At 40.9% G+C, this 21,361-nt stretch overlaps 1 protein-coding gene across 1 annotated transcript; it reads left to right on the top strand.

Moving 5' to 3' along the window:
• The first annotated feature begins 6,807 nt into the window (after nt 1–6,807).
• On the top strand, nt 6,808–13,800 carry LOC118295074 (carotenoid-cleaving dioxygenase, mitochondrial-like). Its single transcript, XM_035621695.2, has 12 exons — nt 6,808–6,937; nt 7,048–7,246; nt 7,407–7,618; nt 7,721–7,836; nt 8,067–8,169; nt 8,297–8,425; nt 9,010–9,170; nt 9,277–9,444; nt 9,580–9,714; nt 10,688–10,870; nt 11,253–11,363; nt 11,721–13,800. The coding sequence occupies exons 1-12, from the start codon at nt 6,901–6,903 to the stop codon at nt 11,835–11,837; spliced, it is 1,671 nt and encodes a 556-aa protein (XP_035477588.1). The 5' UTR covers nt 6,808–6,900; the 3' UTR covers nt 11,838–13,800.
• The last annotated feature ends 7,561 nt before the right edge of the window (nt 13,801–21,361 follow it).

Below are 21,361 nucleotides of genomic sequence, written 5' to 3'. Positions count from 1 at the left end.
CAGCTTCCTGACGGGATGTTTTACGATTCCTCAGAGGACTGACCCACCTCTTGTCAGTTATGGAACCGCCAGTAAATTAAAAAAAGCAAATCAAAATATTGAGGCATGATAAGCAGGTTTGACTCAGACTTCAACTCTTTTATGGGTCTAATTTGTATTTATAGTATAGGCATACTTATATCTTTACATAGCAGTACGTACTAGCTTATCATGAAACATTACGGTGTGTAAAGGCTTATCAAACAGTGGTTTAGCTCTGTCTGACTTCAGGCACGAGAGATAAAAAAACCCTAATAAAGACAAGTCACTGAAAATTCAAGGGGTCATATACAGTACGATGGTGTGTTACTGACAGATTACACTGTGTTCTATTCTTTTCATATTCATCAAACGTTGCTTCACGAAGCCACACATTATCAGCGAGGTATGGTATTCAATAAATCAGTGCCCTGTCGTGAGGTAGTGGATAGTGGCCCCTGCTGTACTCTGCACGATGTTCAAAGACCCAGTGACCCCATGTTACATCACAGACGCGTGTCCCAGTGCACTTGGCATGACAAGCTGGGGTTCCACAACAAATGTGCCGAAGATTGGCCCCTAGGGGGAGCTACAAATTCAAAAAAGTATATATTTCATGAAGGGTTCGTTCGATTTTTACCAAACTCGGGAGGGTACCGTCTAGTGCCGCTCCTGAGGCCACAGCAACAACGACGGTATAGTGACTGTTAAAAATGGGCGTGGCCTATCACGCCCAAAAATGTCGCAGTCACGTGTTAAAGTTTATGTCCCTTATGACGAAAAATGCAGTTCACGGCTCACGCGTCGCCATATTTCCTGTTTCGGGTTCTGCATTTCGAGTACCCCGCGGTTCGTCGAGGGGGGACTCGGCCCAGAGCTTGGACCCCGTCATACACTGCTCGCAGTTCTAGTTTTCAACATTGTTCTCGCAATGACCCCTGCTACACACCAGTTAAAGCAACTATTATATGACGTTAATGCAGACAGTTTTAGAGTTGTACTTGCAACGTTATCAGGATTGTTTGTGCTGTAACAAAATGTCCAAACATGGGCAAAACCCCCCATCTCTCTGGGAATAGATGTTTTTGAAGCCTAGAGCACTTTCCACCACAGAGCTACTATGTCTAGGATCAAATGCACTGGGGCAAGCGTGGCTGGGCCATTCCCTCTATTTCCTGCTTCCCCTGGCTGTGCCAACAACAAAATTGGTTACATGAGGATAAATCAGCTGTCCACGAAGCGACGCATCGTGACTTTTCAAAAAAAGAAATACTTTGAATCTGAATATAACGGTGATAGTGGCATTTCCAATATTTTCCTTCCAAAAAAAGAATGGTTAGACAGTCTCGGAAATATGGTGATTGGCTCATCGTCATGTCTGTGCATTAAAAACGTGGAGCTGATACCAGGAGGGATTTTCTTATCGTAGCATCCAGCTTCACACAAAGTAACTACAGTCCAGGCTGTCGGTATTTAGACAGTTACACATTTTTCGATTTTCTGGCTATGACCATTCGAACGTAGCCACAGCCAAAAACCCACAGTGCCAGAAGTTGATGTATTCAAAAGTAAATGGAAGGAAGCAGTACTTGTGAAATCTAATAAAATGCTTTGTGGAAAATCCTTCACAAGATAATGGAAAGGTCATTACACATGGCAATCACTGGCTGTTTCACACCACACAATCCTACTAAAACATAAAAAACAATGAAAAAATGACAAAATTACTGCAAGCACATTGTGCCGCAATCTGGATTCTGGTTTATCCTTCACCAGTAATAAGCTGATTGCTGCTGCTGTTGTACCAGGCATCTTTTCACTAGTCATGCATGAGTGGGTCATAATGACATGAATGTATCATCGATGCAAATGGAGGGGAGCGGATTTACCTCACATCCATATTACCTCATTGTTTTCATACAAGCAGAAATTGAGGCATGTACAGGCTTGTTGGGGTGAACGTCCAGCAGTGACATGCCACAGCTTTGACACTGGAAAGTTTGTTTAGTTATGCTTCTCTAATCGGGTCCAATCTGTGCTCAGTGGTGTGATTTCTGCAGGGCATCAGTTGTTTTTGTGGGAATTTCCTTGATGAGTCACCCAGTAGCTGCTTGATAAGTGAAAAAGTACATGTAGCTTTTGTTTTCAAGTGACAGGACCTGAAACTAGGTCCAGCCACATGGAAAATTGGGGTCTGCTGTAGGTGGTGATGTTTTCTTATTCTGACTTTGAATTATTCTAAGGGTTTACCTCAACCACATTTTTACATGAACCTCTTTCTCACAATACCTTAAGTTGATAATAATAATATCTTCTCCATCCATTATCTATATGAGCTTTACACTTCAAGGGTTGCGGGGGGCCGGTGTCAATCCCAGCTGACATTGGGCGAGACCCTGGACAGGTCGCCAATATAGGGGGCCAACATACAGAGACAAACAACCATTCGCTCTCACACTCCCACCTAGAGTGAGATGAGAGGATTGACACCACTCTTGTAGTCGCTGAGCTCAGCATGAAGACTGGAAACACAGAGAAGCAGCTTCCCTGGCGTGTAAGTGTAAGAACAACATTTTCATGACGTTATCGTATTTGTGCCACTTTCCCGAGCGAGCAACTCCAGAAAATATTCATAAATAATACATTTTGCAAGAAGAAGAGAAATGACATGCAAGCAAAACATTATGGAACTGGTGGTTCAGTGGCATATGCCACTTAATTCGATCCATAGTGGTCATGTACCTCCGACACTTGCCGTTTCCCTGCGGCAGTCGCCGCTGGAAAGTGGTAGGCTGATAGGCGCAATTAAATGTAGTATTTCTGATTCTGGATCTCGATATCATTGCCGATGTCCCCAAAGTTAATATTATCCCCAGCCTTGGGTAACACAGCTATTACTAGCATAGCCACCCTAGCCTGTCTGGTTAATCGATGACAGATATCCAGAGCTAAGCGCAAGCGTGTACTTTTATGGGCATGTTGATTTATTACAACAAATGGATCTACAAAGAGACTGCAGTCCCCGAAACCCATCCTTTCGTCTTCCTGTGGAAGCGTTGTGATTGGAAACCAAACAGCCAATCAGGATTGACCTTCTCCGATCTGTTGATTTTGTGACACAAATATAACCAGGTATGTGCCAGGTCGAGTCATTTTACCGTATAGGTTTTTTTCGTGGCCAGACATTGTAACCATGAATTATTCCACAACACCCTCAGGAATAAATGAACAGGTATATGACATATTTGACATATTTTTGTCATTTTTTTCCACCGATGAAGCAAACAAGATGCGGCATGTTAAATAGTACGTTTTAGAGGCGTGGGCAGGTGGACGTTTGGACAAAGCTTGATTATGGCCGGAGATGTACTTCCGTGCACCTGATGATTGCCTGCAAACGTTTGGTGCGTTATTTATGCACTTGAACTGTAGGAGCAGTGTAAGGGAACCATGGTGGTAAGTTTAGAAGACAAGGCCAAGTTTGCAAATACTCACATCCACTACTGAACCTTCAGTGAGTCAGGATAGCTGGCAGGCAGATCAGTACCATTTTAGAAGTCAACATGGAAATCCTCAAAATAACTGTAAACAAGCCTGTTGTGTACTGTATGTGTGGTGTAAATGTACAGTAGGGCTTTTTCATGGAAAAGAACTTGCATGTGTAATGCTGTCGGCTACATGGTCTTGAGAAGTGTAACGCTCACATGTTCTTTATCATTTCACACAACAGCAACTGAGAACAGAATCAAATCAATGTCAAGCACAGTCCTGCTTCAAGTGCAAGTGTGTCCGTGCTGGTGTCTGATGTCATGTGTTCTATCTACTGTGCCGAGAGAAATGTATTTGATGCCTTTGGAATGACCTATACCACAACCCTTAACGAACAAACAATCATCAATTTCCGTGTCTTTATTTACCCATGGATTCAATAACTGGCCAGTTCAGGAGGAAGTTTGGATCATTCTTCTAACAGAACTGCTTCGGCGCAGACATTTTCTTATGAGCTCTGAAGAGAATGTCTCTCTGAACTCATTCCACAGCATCTCTTCTGGGTTAAGGTCTCAGCTCTGACTCCAAAAAGGTGGATTTTATTTCCTTAAGGTATATACAAACTACAAATTACAACAACCCTGGCACCTAGGTTGGCTCTTTTTTAACCAAGCAGATTTCACCTGAGGAGAGATAAGATAGGAAAGCATGCCCTCCACAACCGTGCCCTTTGTTTTACCGATACTACACAATGTACATTGGCGTTGATATAGATAACACAAAATGAGAGCTGATAAAGCTTTATGGATAGAAAAATGGTGTGCTGTCCTCCCAAGTAAATTAATCTTTACCTAAACCACATTTTACATGCACCTCTTTCTCACAATACCTTAAGTTGATAATTATAATACCCTATCCATTCATCCATTATCTATATTAGCCTAATCCTTTAAAGGTTGCTGGGGGCTGGTGTCAATCCCAGCTGACATTGGGTGAGACCCTGGACAGGTCGCCAATGTATCGCAGGGTCAACATACAGAGACAAACAACCATTCACTCTCACATTCACTTTGGTCAATATAGAGTCTCCAGCTAACCTTACCCCACTCTGCATGTGTTTAGACTGTTGGAGGAATCTGGAGAACCCGGAGAGAACACACACATACACGGGGAGAACATTTAACATTGCATTTACCCATGCATTCAATAACTGGCCAGTTCAGGAGGAAGTTTGGATCAGTCTCCTGACAGAACTGCTTCGGCTCAGACATTTTCTCATGAAGTCTGAAGAGAATGTCTCTCTGAGCTCATTCCACAGCATCTCTTCTGGGTTAAGGTCTCAGCTCTGACCCCAAATTTCAGATTTCAGATTTTATTTCCTTAAGGTAATTCTTAAGTTCATTGACTTAAGAGTTGGACATAAGTTACTAGAAATTAGCAGACTTTATATAAAAACTATAAATTACAACAACCCTGGCACCAAGGTTGGCTCTTTGTCAACAAAGCAGAGTTGACCTGATAGGAAAGCATGCCCTCCACAACCCTGCCCTTTGTTTTACCCATACCATACAATGTTCATTGGTGTTGATATAGATAACACAAAATGAGAGCTGATAAAGCTATACGGGTAAAAAAAAAATGTTCTGTCCTGAAGAGAAGTTGTTGAACTTCAAATGACCTGTAACACCTTGGTTTTGAGTTAAGCATATTAACACCGCACCAACACCAAACAACCTATCAGGATTGACCTTCTCCGATCTGTTGATTTTGTGACACAAATATAACCAGGTATGTGCCAGTTCGATTCATTGTACCCCATAGGTTTTTTTCTTGGCCATACACTGTAACCATGAATTATTCCACAACACCCTCAGGACTAAATGACGTGTGGGCAGGTGGACATTTGGACAAAGCTTGATTATGGCTGGAGATGTACTTGCGTGCACCTGATGATTGCCTGCAAACGTTTGGTGCGTTATTTATGCACTTGAACTGTAGGAGCAGTGTAAGGGCACTCTGGTGGTAAGTTTAGAAGACAAAGCCAAGTTTGCAAACACTCACATCCACTACTGAACCTGTAATGAGTCAGGATAGCTGACGGCAGATCAGTACCATTTTAGAAGTCAACATGGAAATCTGCAAAATAAATGACCTGTAACACCTTGGTTTTGAGATAAGCATATTAAATATAGAAATAATTAATTATTTCAGACCTACTTCATTTATTTTTCAACTGAAAATATTTCAAACAAATGAATCAAATCCGATTAAAATCCATTGACATTGCACGTTCAGTAACAATTGGCAGTGAGCAATTTTGGTTGATTTTTCAACTGCACTGGTCAAGCTCAAACCCACAGCCTCGGGTATGGGAGATGGACACGATAACCACGAGGCCAAAACCCCTGAGTTGTAGCAACAGGTGCTAACATTTATCTTATGCTGCGTTCACACTGGGGACAATGCGAATTTGCAGGTCGCTTCGTGACTCTGCGCCATTCACGTTGCCCGACTCAATGACGCCAATTTTGCGTCTACTCGCGTTTTTGCATTGACTTTTTATGTAATCTATGTGCAGTGTGAACGCGTCAAGGAGTGATGTTTACAAACTATGTGGTACGGTCGGGCCCCTTTAAAACAACTTGAGTTGACCAAAGTGCCGTACACATTTTAGACACAACAATAGCATAATGAGTAAAATGACATCAGTCGTAAAAAAAATCAACAACACAACAACGATAGGACACAAGACAACAAAAAATGTCAAACAAAATAAAACAGAATAATAAAAAAAATACTTTTAATGAATCGAACTATAAAATGTTCAGTGAACTCGTTGTGGGTGCTATAGAAGCAGTACATGAATTATGAATAATAATTCATGAGCCGTGACATAGATATCAGGCGCTTAGTGCTCAAGATGAACTCAAAAGGAATAAAAAAATTCCCAAATGCTGTAATTATTCCAAAAAAAGAGTATACAAAAATAAAAACAGGCTGATGGTGTGTCTTCTTATTCCCTCCCAGCTACTCTTCCAAGTCTATCGGCTTTTCCCATCACAACACATCTGCATGCAATTGTCACCATGGCAAAATAAATTACCATTTGCGATGAATGATGAATGCTGCCATAGTGGTTTCCCTACTTCTCAGTGATTATCTCTCAATAAATTACCACTTGTATCATCTTGTGATGACAAAGTTCTGCTTTAAAGACTTACATAAGCATGTAATCACTGTCTGCTTGTCAGCTTATCTGACTGTTTACAGGGGGTGGGACGGCCAGGAGGACAATATAAAGCTAAGTGCCACTCTTACAGAGACAGCAGTACCACAGGAGGACAGCTTGGGCCTTTCAGCTCTGCGACAAACACAAGAGACAAAGCTGCAGCCATGAACTCCATCGCACGTCAACAGAAATACACCCCAGGTAAAGATCTGATTCTACCAGCTTTTCACGATTCAACATCATACCAAATCTTTTCTTAAACTGATGTGCACGTTGAAAATTGGACTATGGTTTGCACTTCTTTTCTCTAGAGCTCAAAAAATCCAAGTCGAGGCAGATCATCAACCACTTCACAGATGTGCACGGTCTGCCTTGCATTGAGAAGATTGTTAGGTCAGTGGAAGACACACCCAATCCTATCAACACCAACATCATCGGCAGAATCCCAGAATGGATCGAGGGGAGCTTCTTGAGAAATGGGCCTGGGAAGTTTGAGATCGGAAACAACAGGTGAATGCACATTGTTCACTATTTAAAAAAAAAATCTGAACCGGGAATCTAAGAATATCATTTCTGATTTGGGATCTTGGGTGACATTAATTGAATTTTCTTGACTTGACATCTACATCACAAAGCTGACTCCTTTTTCCTGATCCCTCATTCTCATCAGGTTCAACCACTGGTTTGACGGTATGGCTCTCCTGCACCAGTTCAAAATATCTAACAGTCAGGTGACTTACAGAAGCCGCTTCCTGTCCAGTGACAGTTACAAAGCCAACAAGGAGTGCAACCGCATTGCTGTGTCAGAGTTCGGGACTGTCACCATGCCCGACCCCTGCAAAAACTTTTTCCAGCGCTTCCTGTCAAAGTTCGAGTTACCAAGTGAGTTTGTTATCAAGACCCATGAACACAAACCTTGTGATGCAATCAATAAGATATACAGTGAATAAAGTGTGATACTATTAACTTCCTCCTCCTCTACAGAATCTTCAGACAATGCCAACGTGAGCTTTGTGACCTACAAAGGTGATTACTATGTCAGCACGGAAACCAATGTCATGCACAGGGTCAATCCTGAGACACTTGAGACAACCAAAAAGGTAACATGTTGTTGAATGTAGTTGTACAACATAACTTTGTAATTATTGATTCTCTGGGAGCATAACTGTGAACCGCAGTTTCTTTAATTGACACTTTTATTGAACACAGAATTTTTATAGCAGGGTGGCTGGCTACTGTCACTCATTATATGATATGATAAGCATCGACAATTGAAAATGAAGTGTTAACAAAGCCAAGATCTTTGCACTCATGCAATTGCTCCCATTAGGTGAACTGGAGCAAATTCATTGCTGTGAATGGAGCCACCGCACACCCACACACTGAGCCTGATGGAACAACGTACAACATGGGGAATTCCTACACCACCAAAGGTATTTTATCAAACATCGACTCAGTATGTTCACACGGCATCTTTGGATCCTGTATAGTGAGAGCAAAGAATGGTGAACAAACACACTGCTCGTTTAGCAAGACACTTAATTGTGTCTGCGTTGACAGGAGCCTCCTACAACATCATCCGGGTGCCACCAACCAAGAAAGAAGCAGACGAGACCCTGGAGGGAGCCACAGTGCTGTGCTCGATTCCCTCAGTGGACAAGTCTAAACCCTCCTACTACCACAGCTTTGGTAAGTAAAAGGGCTTTTGGTTTCACGCTTGTGATTTGACAATAAATCCTTAAATAGGAGCAATACACATAATGTCTTGGACGATTTACTTAACATTATTATGCTGAGGGGTAATGACTAGATGTGACCCATCCGCATAATATACAGTTTCTCCATGAATGTAACTAACTTAGTTTACAAATATCAAACTTTCGGGCACAGCTTTTTGTTTTCTGTGTTTCAGCATTCTCTGGCTAACACACATGCATGCATAGGAATAACCTAGGACCTAGGGTCATTATAAATTCATCTGCTGATTCTTTTTTCAATTCCAAAACTCAAAGATATTCAGTTCACTATATGAAAAAAGAGAACCAGCAAAAAATATCCCTTTTGAAAGTCTCAGGCTGAGATTGCTAGTATTCTGCTTCCGCTCTTAAATAATCCCAGTGAGTTCCAAGCATTGTGGTATACATTTTAATTTTTTAAAAAAAGAAGAAAAAAAAGGGTATTCTTTCCTATACCTCAACTCTCTTCAGTCAATTATAAATCAACCACTCAGAATTTTGAATAGAAATTAATATAATCTTTTCAATCCATCATAGCAATGTCTGAGAACTACGTGGTGTTCATTGAGCAGCCCATCAAGATGGACCTAGTAAAGATTGTGACAGGCAAGCTGAGAGCAAAAAGCATCAGTGACGGCTTTTTCTGGGACCCAAGCCTCAACACTATCTTCCACTTGATTCACAAGCAGACAGGGAAGGTAAGTCTCTAACCCGGACCTCGAGTCCTCTGAAATTCGGTCTATTGTAAAGTATATAAAATAAATGTGTATGGCTTTCATTACTCTCTTCAATCTCGTGTCTCAGGTAAGCTCGGTCAAGTATCTTGCCAAGCCGTTGTCAACCTTCCACCAGATCAACGCTTACGAGGAGGACGGCTTCCTGATCATAGATATGTGTGCTTCAGATGATGGACAGGCAATCAATAACTACAACCTCCAGAATCTGCGAAAGTCTGGAGAAGCTCTTGATGAGGTAAAATGCCACCACCCAACAGTCTGAACCTTCCGTGCCTTTTTCAGACATGCACATTTGTAATTCAAGTACTGAGTGTTAGCTTCAGTTCAACTGAACATTAATTTGCTGAAAAGATTTTTATTTCCTCATCAGGTGTATAACACATTATGTAGAGCGTTCCCACGGCGCTTCGTGCTGCCTCTCAATGTGGACCATGACACACCCTATGAGCTGAACTTGAACCGGCCCAACACCACAGCCACTTCTGTAAGGACTGGGAAGCAAAAGGTAGGAAACCAACATGATCTAAAATCTATCGACACAGGATGGAAGTAGAAGTCATTTTTGTGTCAAGCCTATCTTCGGTAGAAGTGTGGTAAAAGGAAATTATGGTAACTCCTACTGAGAGCACAAAAAAACATTATGTAACGTAAGACTGCTGCTATTTTGCACTCACACATTATGCCATAATATATGCTACAATTAGTTGTTAATATGCTGTACATTCATTTGAATAATTTAAAAACTACAAATCTCCTAAAACATCAGAGCTGAATTATTTGAGATGCCCACAAATGGCAATCCCATTTCTTCTCAACCTTTTGTGTTATTTTAATGATTTATTTTTTGAAGATTTAATTGAATTTCACCAGTTGAAAGTTATAATTCTTTGAATCACTAATGGGTTTTGCTTTAATGGAAATCAAACCCATTTTTTACAGGCTTATTATCAATGGTCAGCATTTTCGCAATAGCCATTCATTGTATTTACATTGAGTAATTATTTATTTTTGTACTATTTGATTATAATAGTGACTCAAATTGAGTTAAATTTAAATTAAGACAACAAGGCATGAATGTTATCAGCATGATATTATCTTACTGATATCAGCTTCAGTTTAGTTTGCTCTCTGTGGTATACACTGAGCCAGAACTGTATTAATTTATTGGTATTATAAACAGAAAACCCTACTGCTTCACATTAAAGGTGTTTCACCAGTGGGATCTGCAGTGCTTTTAATTATGGGGCAGCCAAAGGAAACAGTGTTAATCACCACAGACAGGAACAACAGCATTATCTGCTCAACAAATGTTTCTACATTATTACCAACTTCTTACTGTGACCACATTAACAACGAAAACAACCAAGACTCCAATCTTCATGATTTAAATTAGAATTTTGGAAATGAGCTGTAGTACTGTGACTACCAGTGTTCCCCGGGTCTCATTACCCACACTGTTTTTTTTCTCCATGGTGCAGGTGTTCTGTACGCATGAGGACCTCCACGGGGACGATCTTCATGAATATGGTGGTATGGAGTTCCCTCAGATCTACTATGGCAAGTACAACACCCACCCCTACCGTTACTTCTATGGCTGCGGCTTCAGACACCTTGTAGGAGATTCACTGATCAAGATGGACCTACAGGGGAAACACATGAAGGTGAGTCCCTCAAATTCCCAGCTGAAGATGATTCTTGATTGATAAATATAGAACTACATGGGAGGTGGACTATACAATAAAGTTATTATGGCAGCTAAATAATATAAGAAAAGATGAATAAGATAAATTCTTTCTTCCTGTCTATAATGTTTACCAGTCAAACAACAGCCAGTATGGAAAAAAAACCTGATTCCTGATCCAATCCAGATCCCTCCAAAATTCGATCACGTGTTACCATGGCCAAGTTATCCTGCTAACAAACCGACAAACTGAACCACTCACATAACCTCCTTTACGGAGTAAAAATTTGACATATGTAAAACAAAAGTCAAATATGATTACAGCCAAACTGCAAGACTAATGAGTATCAATTTTCTCACAGGTCTGGGAACAACCTGGTCTATATCCGTCTGAGCCAGTTTTCGTCCCTGCCCCTAATGCCACAGAGGAGGATGACGGTGTCATCATGTCTGTTATCATCACCCCAAACCAGGTCAGTCAGGTGGATTCAAAGATTTTGGACAAAGGGATTGTTTCTCTGTACCTAAAACAAAGGAAATCTGTGGTCACAATAGCTATTTTTGTTTTAAAGTTAAACTTCCTCCCAGATTACTAATGTACTGTACAATCATACATTCACAGATCCTTTTTTTAAAACGACGGCAGTGAGATGGAAGGAAATTGTGGTATTGGGTTAACTATACAACATTAGAACCATGAAGCATGTTCTTTATCTGTAGGTTAACAGGGAGTGTATCTCTAGATTTACAGAAGCACACGTTGATGCACTGCTTTCTAGAAATCTGGAAATCTTTAAGTAATCCTTTCCTTTTGTCTATATTCCTTCAAGGACAAGAGTACATTCCTCCTGGTTTTGGATGCCAAGACATTTGAGGAGCTGGGCCGTGCTGTTGTGCCTGTCAACATCCCCTATGGTTTCCATGGGACATTCAATGCCACAGCATAGACATGTGAGGAGGAAACAATACACCTGAACTCACATGAATAGAGAGAAGTCGTGGCAGATGTTATAATAATAATAATAAGTGAATATTGGCTTTTTAAGTTTTGTCTGTCTCTTCATACATGCAAATCTTGAGCTCTCGACACAGGGCTAAATGCATAGTTTGCTTGGATTATTCTATTTTTTTTTTTTTCAAAGTGCAGTCATAGCCATAGTTATTACTATTGATGTTGCCATGTGTCACAATACATTTACATGTACTGATTAGGATGAGTCTTATCTTTTATGCTAGGGTTGTTGAGGTGAGATGAGTCTTCAAGAAGCTCTTGAAGATAGAGAGAGAATTTGAAAGCTTGTTCCACCACCTGGGAACCACAAACAAGAACAGTCCGGACTCGAGCATCAGTGTCGGCAAGCATTAGTCCATGAATTTGAATTTGAATGGAGGTCGGTGAGCAGCGGAGGGACGCCCTTTTAGACTGAATGAAGACCAGACACAGGGGTGCCTTCTGGACCATCTGTAAGGGTTTCACAGATGGGGGGCCCACAAGAGAGGCACTGCAGTATCTGAGGTGAGAAATTACCATGGGCTGTACCAATACAGGCATACTGAGTCAAGCCCTGAGCTGCAGCTCTAGCTGCCCTAGATAAGAAGAGAGACAACCGATAGTTCGGTTGACTGCTTGAGTTTAACTTGAGAGAAGGCTTTTTGAGCAGAGATGTTACATGAGCCAGTTTAAAGCCAGTGAAGCATTGAGTGCTGGCACAATGGTGGGAACACGGAGGGATTGTCGGGTTCAGAGAATTGCTTACTGGTGGCTGCCACCTGTTGAGTAAAGGTGGCAAAAATATCAGCTGAGAAGTTAGTGTGTGGTAGGTGGTGGAGGATTGATTAATGTTTCTATGGTGTCTTGGGCACTGCTGATCTTATCATCATAAAAAGCAGTTCTGGTAGCACTGGTACTGGGTGAGAATGAAGTTGATAACCCTTGAGATCAGCAGGGTGTCTTTTCTCTCAGCAGCTGTGAGATCGAACGTTATAGTATTCAGAGAGCTGCTGCTGTATAACTGTTAGGCACAGTTTTGGATGAGAATGACGTCAAGTTCTTTACCTGCTTTGCGCGCTGGAGGGGAAAACCACCAGTCCCCATGACAGAATGGCACTCAAAAGAGGTGCCTTTGTTTGGAGGCAACAGTTGAATGAATTTCAATGTATTGGATATTAGGAGACATGTTTTGAGGCGAGACAGGAGGTATGGGAGAATGTGAGGTTAGTGGAGAGCACCGTCGGTGTACTGTAGCAGGGCCTTCTGGTTTGATCCAGCTATGTCTTGTGCCAGAAGCTGATATAGCTCATGCTGCATGAGCCCCGTTCATATAGCATGAGCTATACGTTCACGTCAGGACTACAGCTGAGTACACCTTCAGGATTAGCAGCACAAACTACAGCCTCCACACGGCACACATGCTTGTCCAGATTTTTGGGGTGCAGTGTTCATTTATGTATTAATGCTCGTTCTCAATGATTCATACAAAAGAATTATTGAAAACTTGAATATTGAATGTTATACATAGAAATGTGGACTGAAAATATTGAAAATGTAATTGCTTTAAATACTTTAAGCCATTTAATATTTTTTTTTAAATTTCAATTCCAATTCATTTACAGTGAAAGATAAGGGGTCTGGTTAGCTAAAAAAAAAAAAATGGGTGGGTTGGGGTGGGGGGTTGTATTCCTGGTAGTCTATACACACACTTTGACTGAATTTTATTTTTTACACAAAATAAAAAGGTGAGTCTTAGTTCAAGGTCACCAAAGTCATCCAATTGTGTAAGAACAAGAAACACAATTCAGGACAAGGCCCATATGTTGGAGTAAGAAAATGAATGAAGTAATGAATGACTTAAATAATGTGCATTTCCTAATACATGAATTATACCCTCTGAATAAAAACCTCCACTTTAACAGCGTATGTGCATTTGTCTTCTTGTAGTAATGTTTCCATAATCGATGTACTTGTTAATGGTACAGGTCAAATTAAAACAATGAATACTGCCTCCACTATATTATGAGTTGACATGTTGGAAACACTTCAAAGTGCTTGTTACTTTCAATTCATGAGGCGGTTTCAACTAGGAATGTGGCCCACTTGCACTCTCCTACAGCCATTGAACATGAATATACAATACAGCAGAGAATGCTCACGTCAAATGAAACATAGAAATGCAGAAAAGCTTTCTCAAGTATTTTTTTTACTTAAGGGATGGATCTCACACTGTGAAGCTCCTGTTCTTTCATTGTTCCCTTTTTATTTTCTATCTGGTGTATGTTGGTGGAAGGCACACTCCTCCCAATCTCCCCGATGCATCAGCTATCAACAATGACGATGACATACTGTTTTTACTTGACAGGCACTTTAATTCCTTATAAACAGTAATACATACACTGGTGAATACTGTATTCTTTTAAAAACAATGGAATTTACTCAATTATATCCAGGTTATATCATACAGTATGAAGAATACATCATGGAATTATTGTGATCGTTTGTGTTGAGAATAAAGGAAGAAAAAATTTAATCTGATTCAAAATCTGTTTTTACTTAATAAACTCATAACAGTAAACATTTATTAATTTAGAGTCTAAGTAATGCCACGTTGTAGGAAGCATGGCACGTTGTGAATGTATATTTTAGCATTTTTTTACATGACTAACATAAACTGCAGAGGTTATATGTACAGTACACAAAACTATTCACAAAAGAAATATATTACTCAGTAAAATGGACCGCTACGAACATGCTTCCTCATGTAGCTCACAGGCCGTGATTAACCCTGCAGTTTATCAGAAATCCCAGCTAATGTTTGCCTCAGGTTGTATTTCTTCTCTTTCAGGTAGGACTCCAGGTTTCGAGCTTTGGTCAAAATGCCCTCCAGCTCTTTCATCTGTGCAGTATCTGCTGCCGCTCTCTCACTGAAACAAACCCAAAACAGACAGTACATTTGGGTAAAGCTGAAAACATATCAGTTAAAAAAACATGCAAGTACTCAATCAGTTTGAATGGTGTGGTCAGTGGCACCCTGAAGGAAGCTGTTCAGAGGAGTGAGTGCTCACTTCGTGTCATGACAAAGCTGAAGATCACTGTTACTGAGCAGGCGGGCACTTCTAACATGAGGGAAATAAATATTCAGAGGCTAAACCATGTACTGTGCTATATAGTATACTTTGCTAGCTTTAGTTTCTAAAGTGCAAGCACATTTTATGAGAATGTGGTTGTTAGTTGAAGGGGCAGTAAGCGATTTTAATCCAATACACTTTTGTAAAATTCTGCGAATATTTCCTCACGGTCCGCTAGCTGTCTGTTCTGTGTGTGCGCCGGGAAAAAAATGGTGCAGACCGCACCTCACAACACTGTGTGTGCAGTAAACATCACTCCCGTACACATTAAGTGACACGCTAGCGACAAGCGACACTAAGACTCATTCCTCAGACACACTGCAGGATTTTCAAAGTGGTCAGATCTCTGTACCGTTCATACTACATGACGTGCTGTCTTGTAATCACAGGCTTTCAGTTGTTGTGCTGTTCACACTACGTGAGTCCTCGGTGACAGGGGAAGGGGGGGGCGGCACACACTAAAGATCCTTCACCGGTAGAACTGTCTCCAAAGTTTGAGACATTGGGCTTAAAATCTTGAAGTGGGAACTCGCATCAGGGGTTTCGGCCATGTGGTTAAAGTGTCGGTCTCCCGTACGCGGATTCGAACTGCGACTAGTGCAGCCAAAAATTCCAAAAACAAACTAAATCGCTTACTGCCCCTTTAAGCAAGTGAGAAACATGACTTGTTTGTGGTGGCAGGTGAAATATCAGGTCGTCCTGAGACCTTGAATTTATTTGCCACGTATTCCTCTCCTCAGCAAGAAGTGATGAAACATTTACCTTCTGCATGGAATTTCAAATAGAAAGATTGGATTGGAGCTATTAGTATGCCGCTTTCTTCTCTTTTACTTTAAGTCTCAATATGAGGCAGCACCTCACCAGAATATGTATATGCGTTTTGCTTGACTTCTTCGAGTTTCATTCAAAGTTTTAAAGTGTCAGCATTTTTCACATGAAAAACTCATTACTCTTCAATTCTTTGAGGCTATTTAAAGCACAGTGGATAATCAAGAGAAGATCAAACTAGTATCCAACTGTAGGAAAGGAAATAGGACCTACCTTAGCACTTCAGCAAACTGCAGCATCAGCATGCTGACCTCTTTACTTGCACCTATAACAAAAAGCAAATCACAAATGTTGGTAAAAACCTACTAATAGTGAAAACATTTAAGCTTTACTTTCGTCATGACTTTGACCTCACTATTTGTTTTTTAATATCTGTTATACAATTGTTCAATATTTTATTCAGGCGAGTTGACCAACAGCTAGGTGTCAGCAATTAAAAGGTCCAAAACCAATTCAAATTATCTTTAATAATAGATTCTGATGACCTCAATCAGAGCAGTGTGCTCCATCCAGCATGTTTCAGTGTGTTTTACCACCGTGTGAGATCAGATGTAAATGCTTCATAGTCAACAGTAACTTACATGATGACTTGAGTCCCTTCTGGATCATATTCTTACTCTTCTTCTTCTACTACTACTTCGGATTTAATCATTATGTTTGTGCATGGCGCGTCACGTTAAATATCGCTGCCACATGAATTGTGGGGCGTCTATTTCTCCATTCCTTTCGCATAGGAAAGTCCAGTGCTACCCTATGCTGAAGGAGATAGGAGAGGTTGCATTGAAGCACCTTTCCTATGTATTAAGAGAATCCGAACAGCTCTTACCATGGCTGCTGATCAAATACTTCCAGCAAATTTGACAATTTGACTGCACCCTAAATGTTTAGAGATTGCTACTGTCTAACTTCCTGTGAGCTGGTGCTAAAATTGGTAGTAGAGTGAAAGCAGTTTGTGTGTTGCTTCCTTCATTTGTTTAGTTGTAAAAAAACAAAAACAAAAACCAGAATGACAGTGCACATACCTGCAGTTGTAGCCTCAAATGAATCCGGTGACTCTGAAGCGGATGGTGTAGATGGGGGTCTTCTCTTTTTTGGAGGCGATTTGTCTGGATTTTCATGTGAACGTTCCATCTATAGCAAAGAAAAGACTGTGCACTAAAACCTGGTGTGTCTGTCTATCTATCAATCTATCTATCTATCTATCTATCTACCTAAAGTCAGTGGTAAAGGCAGTAAAAAATACTGTAACTCTTCTAACCTCCATTTGGTTTTCATTTTATTTTTAAAAAAGCTCTGAAGTTGGAACACATTCAGCAGATAATTTGCCTTTGGGTCCCATTTTACAACATTGTATTAGAAAACTGTATTGTCTGAGGTGGCATTAAAGGGGCAGTAAGTGATTTTGGAGGAAGCTTGTTTCTCTCTTTGTGTTGTTGTGATTTTACTGCCGGGCCGTGAACCCATGTCCTCGGGTATTGGAGACCGACGCACTAACCACTAGGCCAAAAAGTTGGGATTGCGGCGCCACCCACTGGCACGTCTCTTAACGCGTCGACGAGTGATCTTTAAAAACTGCACACACGAGGGTTTTGTGGTGCGGTCCGCACCATTTTTGTGTTACAAGCTTCTTTTTTTTACGCCACACGCACACACACAACCGACAGCTGGCGGAGCGTGAGGAGGTATCCGCTGACATTTACAAGTCAAGTGTATTAGATTGAAATCACTTAGTGCCCCTTTAACAGACGACAGGACTAGTTGGGGGATGGGGTGGAACCAGCAGGTAGTCTTACCTCTTGGCATGTAGACTGTTTAGAGGCTCCTTTGTTGTTTGCGGACCTCTTGCTTGATGCCGGTGGAGTCGGTTTTCCCGCCACTGGTGATGCTTCTTTCATTGTGATGCAACGCTACAGCAAACAAAACATTTAATTAGACTTGAACTAGTATTTGTGATTTTAATAACAACAACCATCTGGTAGTCTTTCAGTACCAGCACACAGTGCTACAATACAGTTTGCACAAAATAAGCCTGCACAGGACGTGTTACGTGAATATCTGTAAAAAACAAAAAAATTTAAAAAAAAAATTTAAAAAGCAGCATCACTTAAATCATGTGGGCCACTGATCATGCTCATTACAGGCTAAAGTATGAAAACAATTGTGTCTGGTTAGATAAGTAAAGTCACCTAGATTAACAGCTAATTGCGTTTTATTGTTAAATAGATTAGCACAATGTTATCGAAACCAACGTCGACCCCATTCCGCTGGTGAATTTGTCATCACATTGGATCCATCCCACCAATGCCATTGGGCTAACTAGCAAGCGCGAAGCTAGCAGTAGCTGGGAAAGCGAAATGCTAAGTTAGCAGGTGTGCTAACCGCCAAAATACCTGCTGCCGCGTCAACACGAGGACTGAGCAAAGGTGACGTGAGCTGACGTCTACTCACAGGACAAGGTAAGGTCCGTGTCACCGGGTGAAATGTGTCATATATTCATGAATCCCACAGGCGGGGCCTGTCTGTTCGTTCGTGGCTGACGTGTGAACAACCACCGCCGTTGCGGCGATGACCGATGTTAAAGTGCGGTCAAAACAGCGCTCGTGCAGTTGCGTTTTGTCCGTCGCATGCTGCGTTCGCGGCCTCTCGTAACTTTGGGCGTTCTGCGAGAGGGGATACGTTAATACTATTGTCGGATGAACACATGACACATATTGATGGATTAGACCATTCACGTTTATTAATTGTAACCACCTTAGTTTACTGGACACTTCCTTTGACCTGTTGCTCGTGTTGCTGGCACTGGGAAAGCAGTTTGTTGATTTTTTTTCTTTCCAGCTGTGTGACTCGATACTTTTTTTTTTTAACAAATGAAAAATGATGGGCATGCAGTTTATTCAAACACCCTTCACTGTTAGTGGATTAAATCAATACGAAGGGATATTAGATCTGAGTGGAAGGTGGTCAAGTTAACTGTGTCAAATTGAACCATAAACCAGCAATAGGTTATATAAAAATATATATATATATAAACTCAATTTCCATCCCAAGAATATATAATTCAAATTTGGAAAAACGAAAATGTCAAAAACTTGTGGAAAGAAAGTAAACCAACAAAACACAAGATGAAACAATTGATTGTTAAGTATGGGAATTGCTGAAAACAGATTGTAATCTCTTTCAGGGAGAAGAAAAAAATGTTTCTCGTGAATGCAGTAAACACAACTCCAAATGACAGGACATGACATTTTGACTTGTCATAGCAGGAAAAGCCAAGGTGATACACATCAAGTGCCCTAGCAAGCCATGCTACAATTCAATTTCTTTAAGAATTATAGGCTGACATGCTTTGTTCAAGACATAGCCACACATTTAAATTGTAAATTAAAAACCAAGGGAATGGTTGAATCGTCAAATTTCCTTAGGAATGTTCCTAAATCCTGAAATGACCCGGAAGTATTTGATGAGCAGCCATGATAAGAGCTGTTTGGATTCTCTAAATGTTTAGGAAAGGTGATTCAATGCTTCCTTTTCTATTTCATTTAGCAAAGGGTACACTGGACCTTTATGCGAAAGGAAAGGAGAAATAGACGCCCCACAATTCATTGCGGCAGCGATATTTAACGTCACGTGCCTTGCACGAACGTAAAGGATGAAATCCGAAGTAGAAAAGAAGAAGGAGAAGAGTATGAATATGACCCAGAAGGGACACAAGTCATCAGTAAGTTACTGTTGCCTATGAATCCTCCTTTACACCTTTCCTTGACCTCATGACGTTTTCCATTGGGGTCAAGGAATAGTAGATAGGAAAAGACGATAAGAAGGACTACATTGGGGGTGGTAAAGCATCACCAGCTTTATTTTGCCTGCAGAAGAAGGAGTCCGGTCGATATCCAAGGAAAGAGTGAAAGTCTTGGAGGTTGTTTATGAAAAACAATAAACTGAAAATGAACTGTACTGTATCAATCTCCAGCTTCTCCAGTCATGACTACCCAGTCCTGTATCTATCTTGGATGCACTGGCTGAACTAGATTGAGGTTAACATTACTATACAACACAGTCGTAGACCTGTGTTGCCTTGCTGGGAATGACTAGCTGTAACATTAGTTGATTCATAGATAGAAATATATATGTATTTCATATCTTGCATGTTCTCCCCATGTATGTGTGGGTTTTCTCTGGGTTCTCCGGCTCCCTCCCAGAGTCCACACACATGCAGATTGGGGTTAGGTTCATTGGAATCTCTTAACCGACCATAGGTGTGAATGTGAGAGTGCATGGCCGTTTGTCTCTGCATGTTGACCCTGGGATATGTTGGCGACTTATCCGGGTTGAACACCTCCTCTTTCCCAATATCAGCTGGGATTGACTCCAGCCAGCCGCGATCCTTAAAGGATAAAGCGATATGGACAATGGATGGATAGATGGACTTTTAAATCTCTAAGTCGAAAGGTTCAAGTACAAGTAAAACCACAAGTCATTGGTGTTCAAGTCCAGTCAGGTTGCCACTCCTTTTTGATTTCGTCGAGTCTAAAATGATCAGCTTTGTGACTTGAGTCTAAATCATGTGACGTGAGCCTACGCCACTTTGCCGTGTCAACAGTCTCCTGGCTGTAGCTTCACAGTATTTTAAGGAACATTTTAGGCCTCTATTGCAGAGATGTGGCATAAAAAGATGGGAAGAGAGATGCATCCTATCCCTGGATGGACTCAAATAGGGGACACTGCAGTGGATTGCCAGCGTCTTAACACCTAAAGCCTCTGGGATGACCCTAAATATGTTTGTTCATATTTAACAAACAAATATTCTGAGCTATTCCTTCAAATCACAAAAATGTACACATCCAACTAGTCTTGACTGCTGTCACATCCAACGAGTCTCGACTGCTGAGTGGCTTGACTTATGGGGAAAAAATAGGCTGAAATATAATTATGACATAATTCGGGGGTCAGGAAAAGTCAGAGTCAAGATGTACACACATGGCCACACATTTCTCTGAATGGAAAACGACAATGGAATGATCATGGTCACCAGAAAGAGTGAACAGACATGCATCCATCTTTCATGAACGTTGTTTATGAACACTTGTGACTCGACCTACTTGTCCTCAGGGACCTGAGACGTATTTACGACTGATAGTTGGAGCCATTTTTGTCCCCGGTCAGATTTTACGATAATACCCTCAAACTCTCTGGGTATATTAGGACGTTGTGAGCGATGTAGCAAATCAGTATGAAGTCTTCTGTGGCTATAGTGTAGTGGGATAAACTACTAGGAAATACCAGGCATTTGATTTGCTGGAATAGCCAAAACCAGGCAGCCACTAGCCCGTTTCCACCAAAGAGAAATAAATAAAATAAAGTAAATAATAATCTTCTGGAAGAAACAGACACAAGATGTAGACTTGACACAGATATGTTCTTGTATTTATATATATATCACATTTGTTGTTAGTGGTCGTAATTTGGTTGTTGTTAGTGGTCGTAATTTGGTGTAATGCAATGTGGTGTGGAGTTTGTCAAT

Source organism: Scophthalmus maximus, chromosome 11 (genome assembly GCF_022379125.1).
Source record: "Scophthalmus maximus strain ysfricsl-2021 chromosome 11, ASM2237912v1, whole genome shotgun sequence".
Lineage (NCBI taxonomy): Eukaryota > Metazoa > Chordata > Actinopteri > Pleuronectiformes > Scophthalmidae > Scophthalmus > Scophthalmus maximus.
The sequence above is the reverse complement of the archived record's forward strand: the minus strand, read 5'-3'. Positions and strand labels throughout refer to the sequence as shown.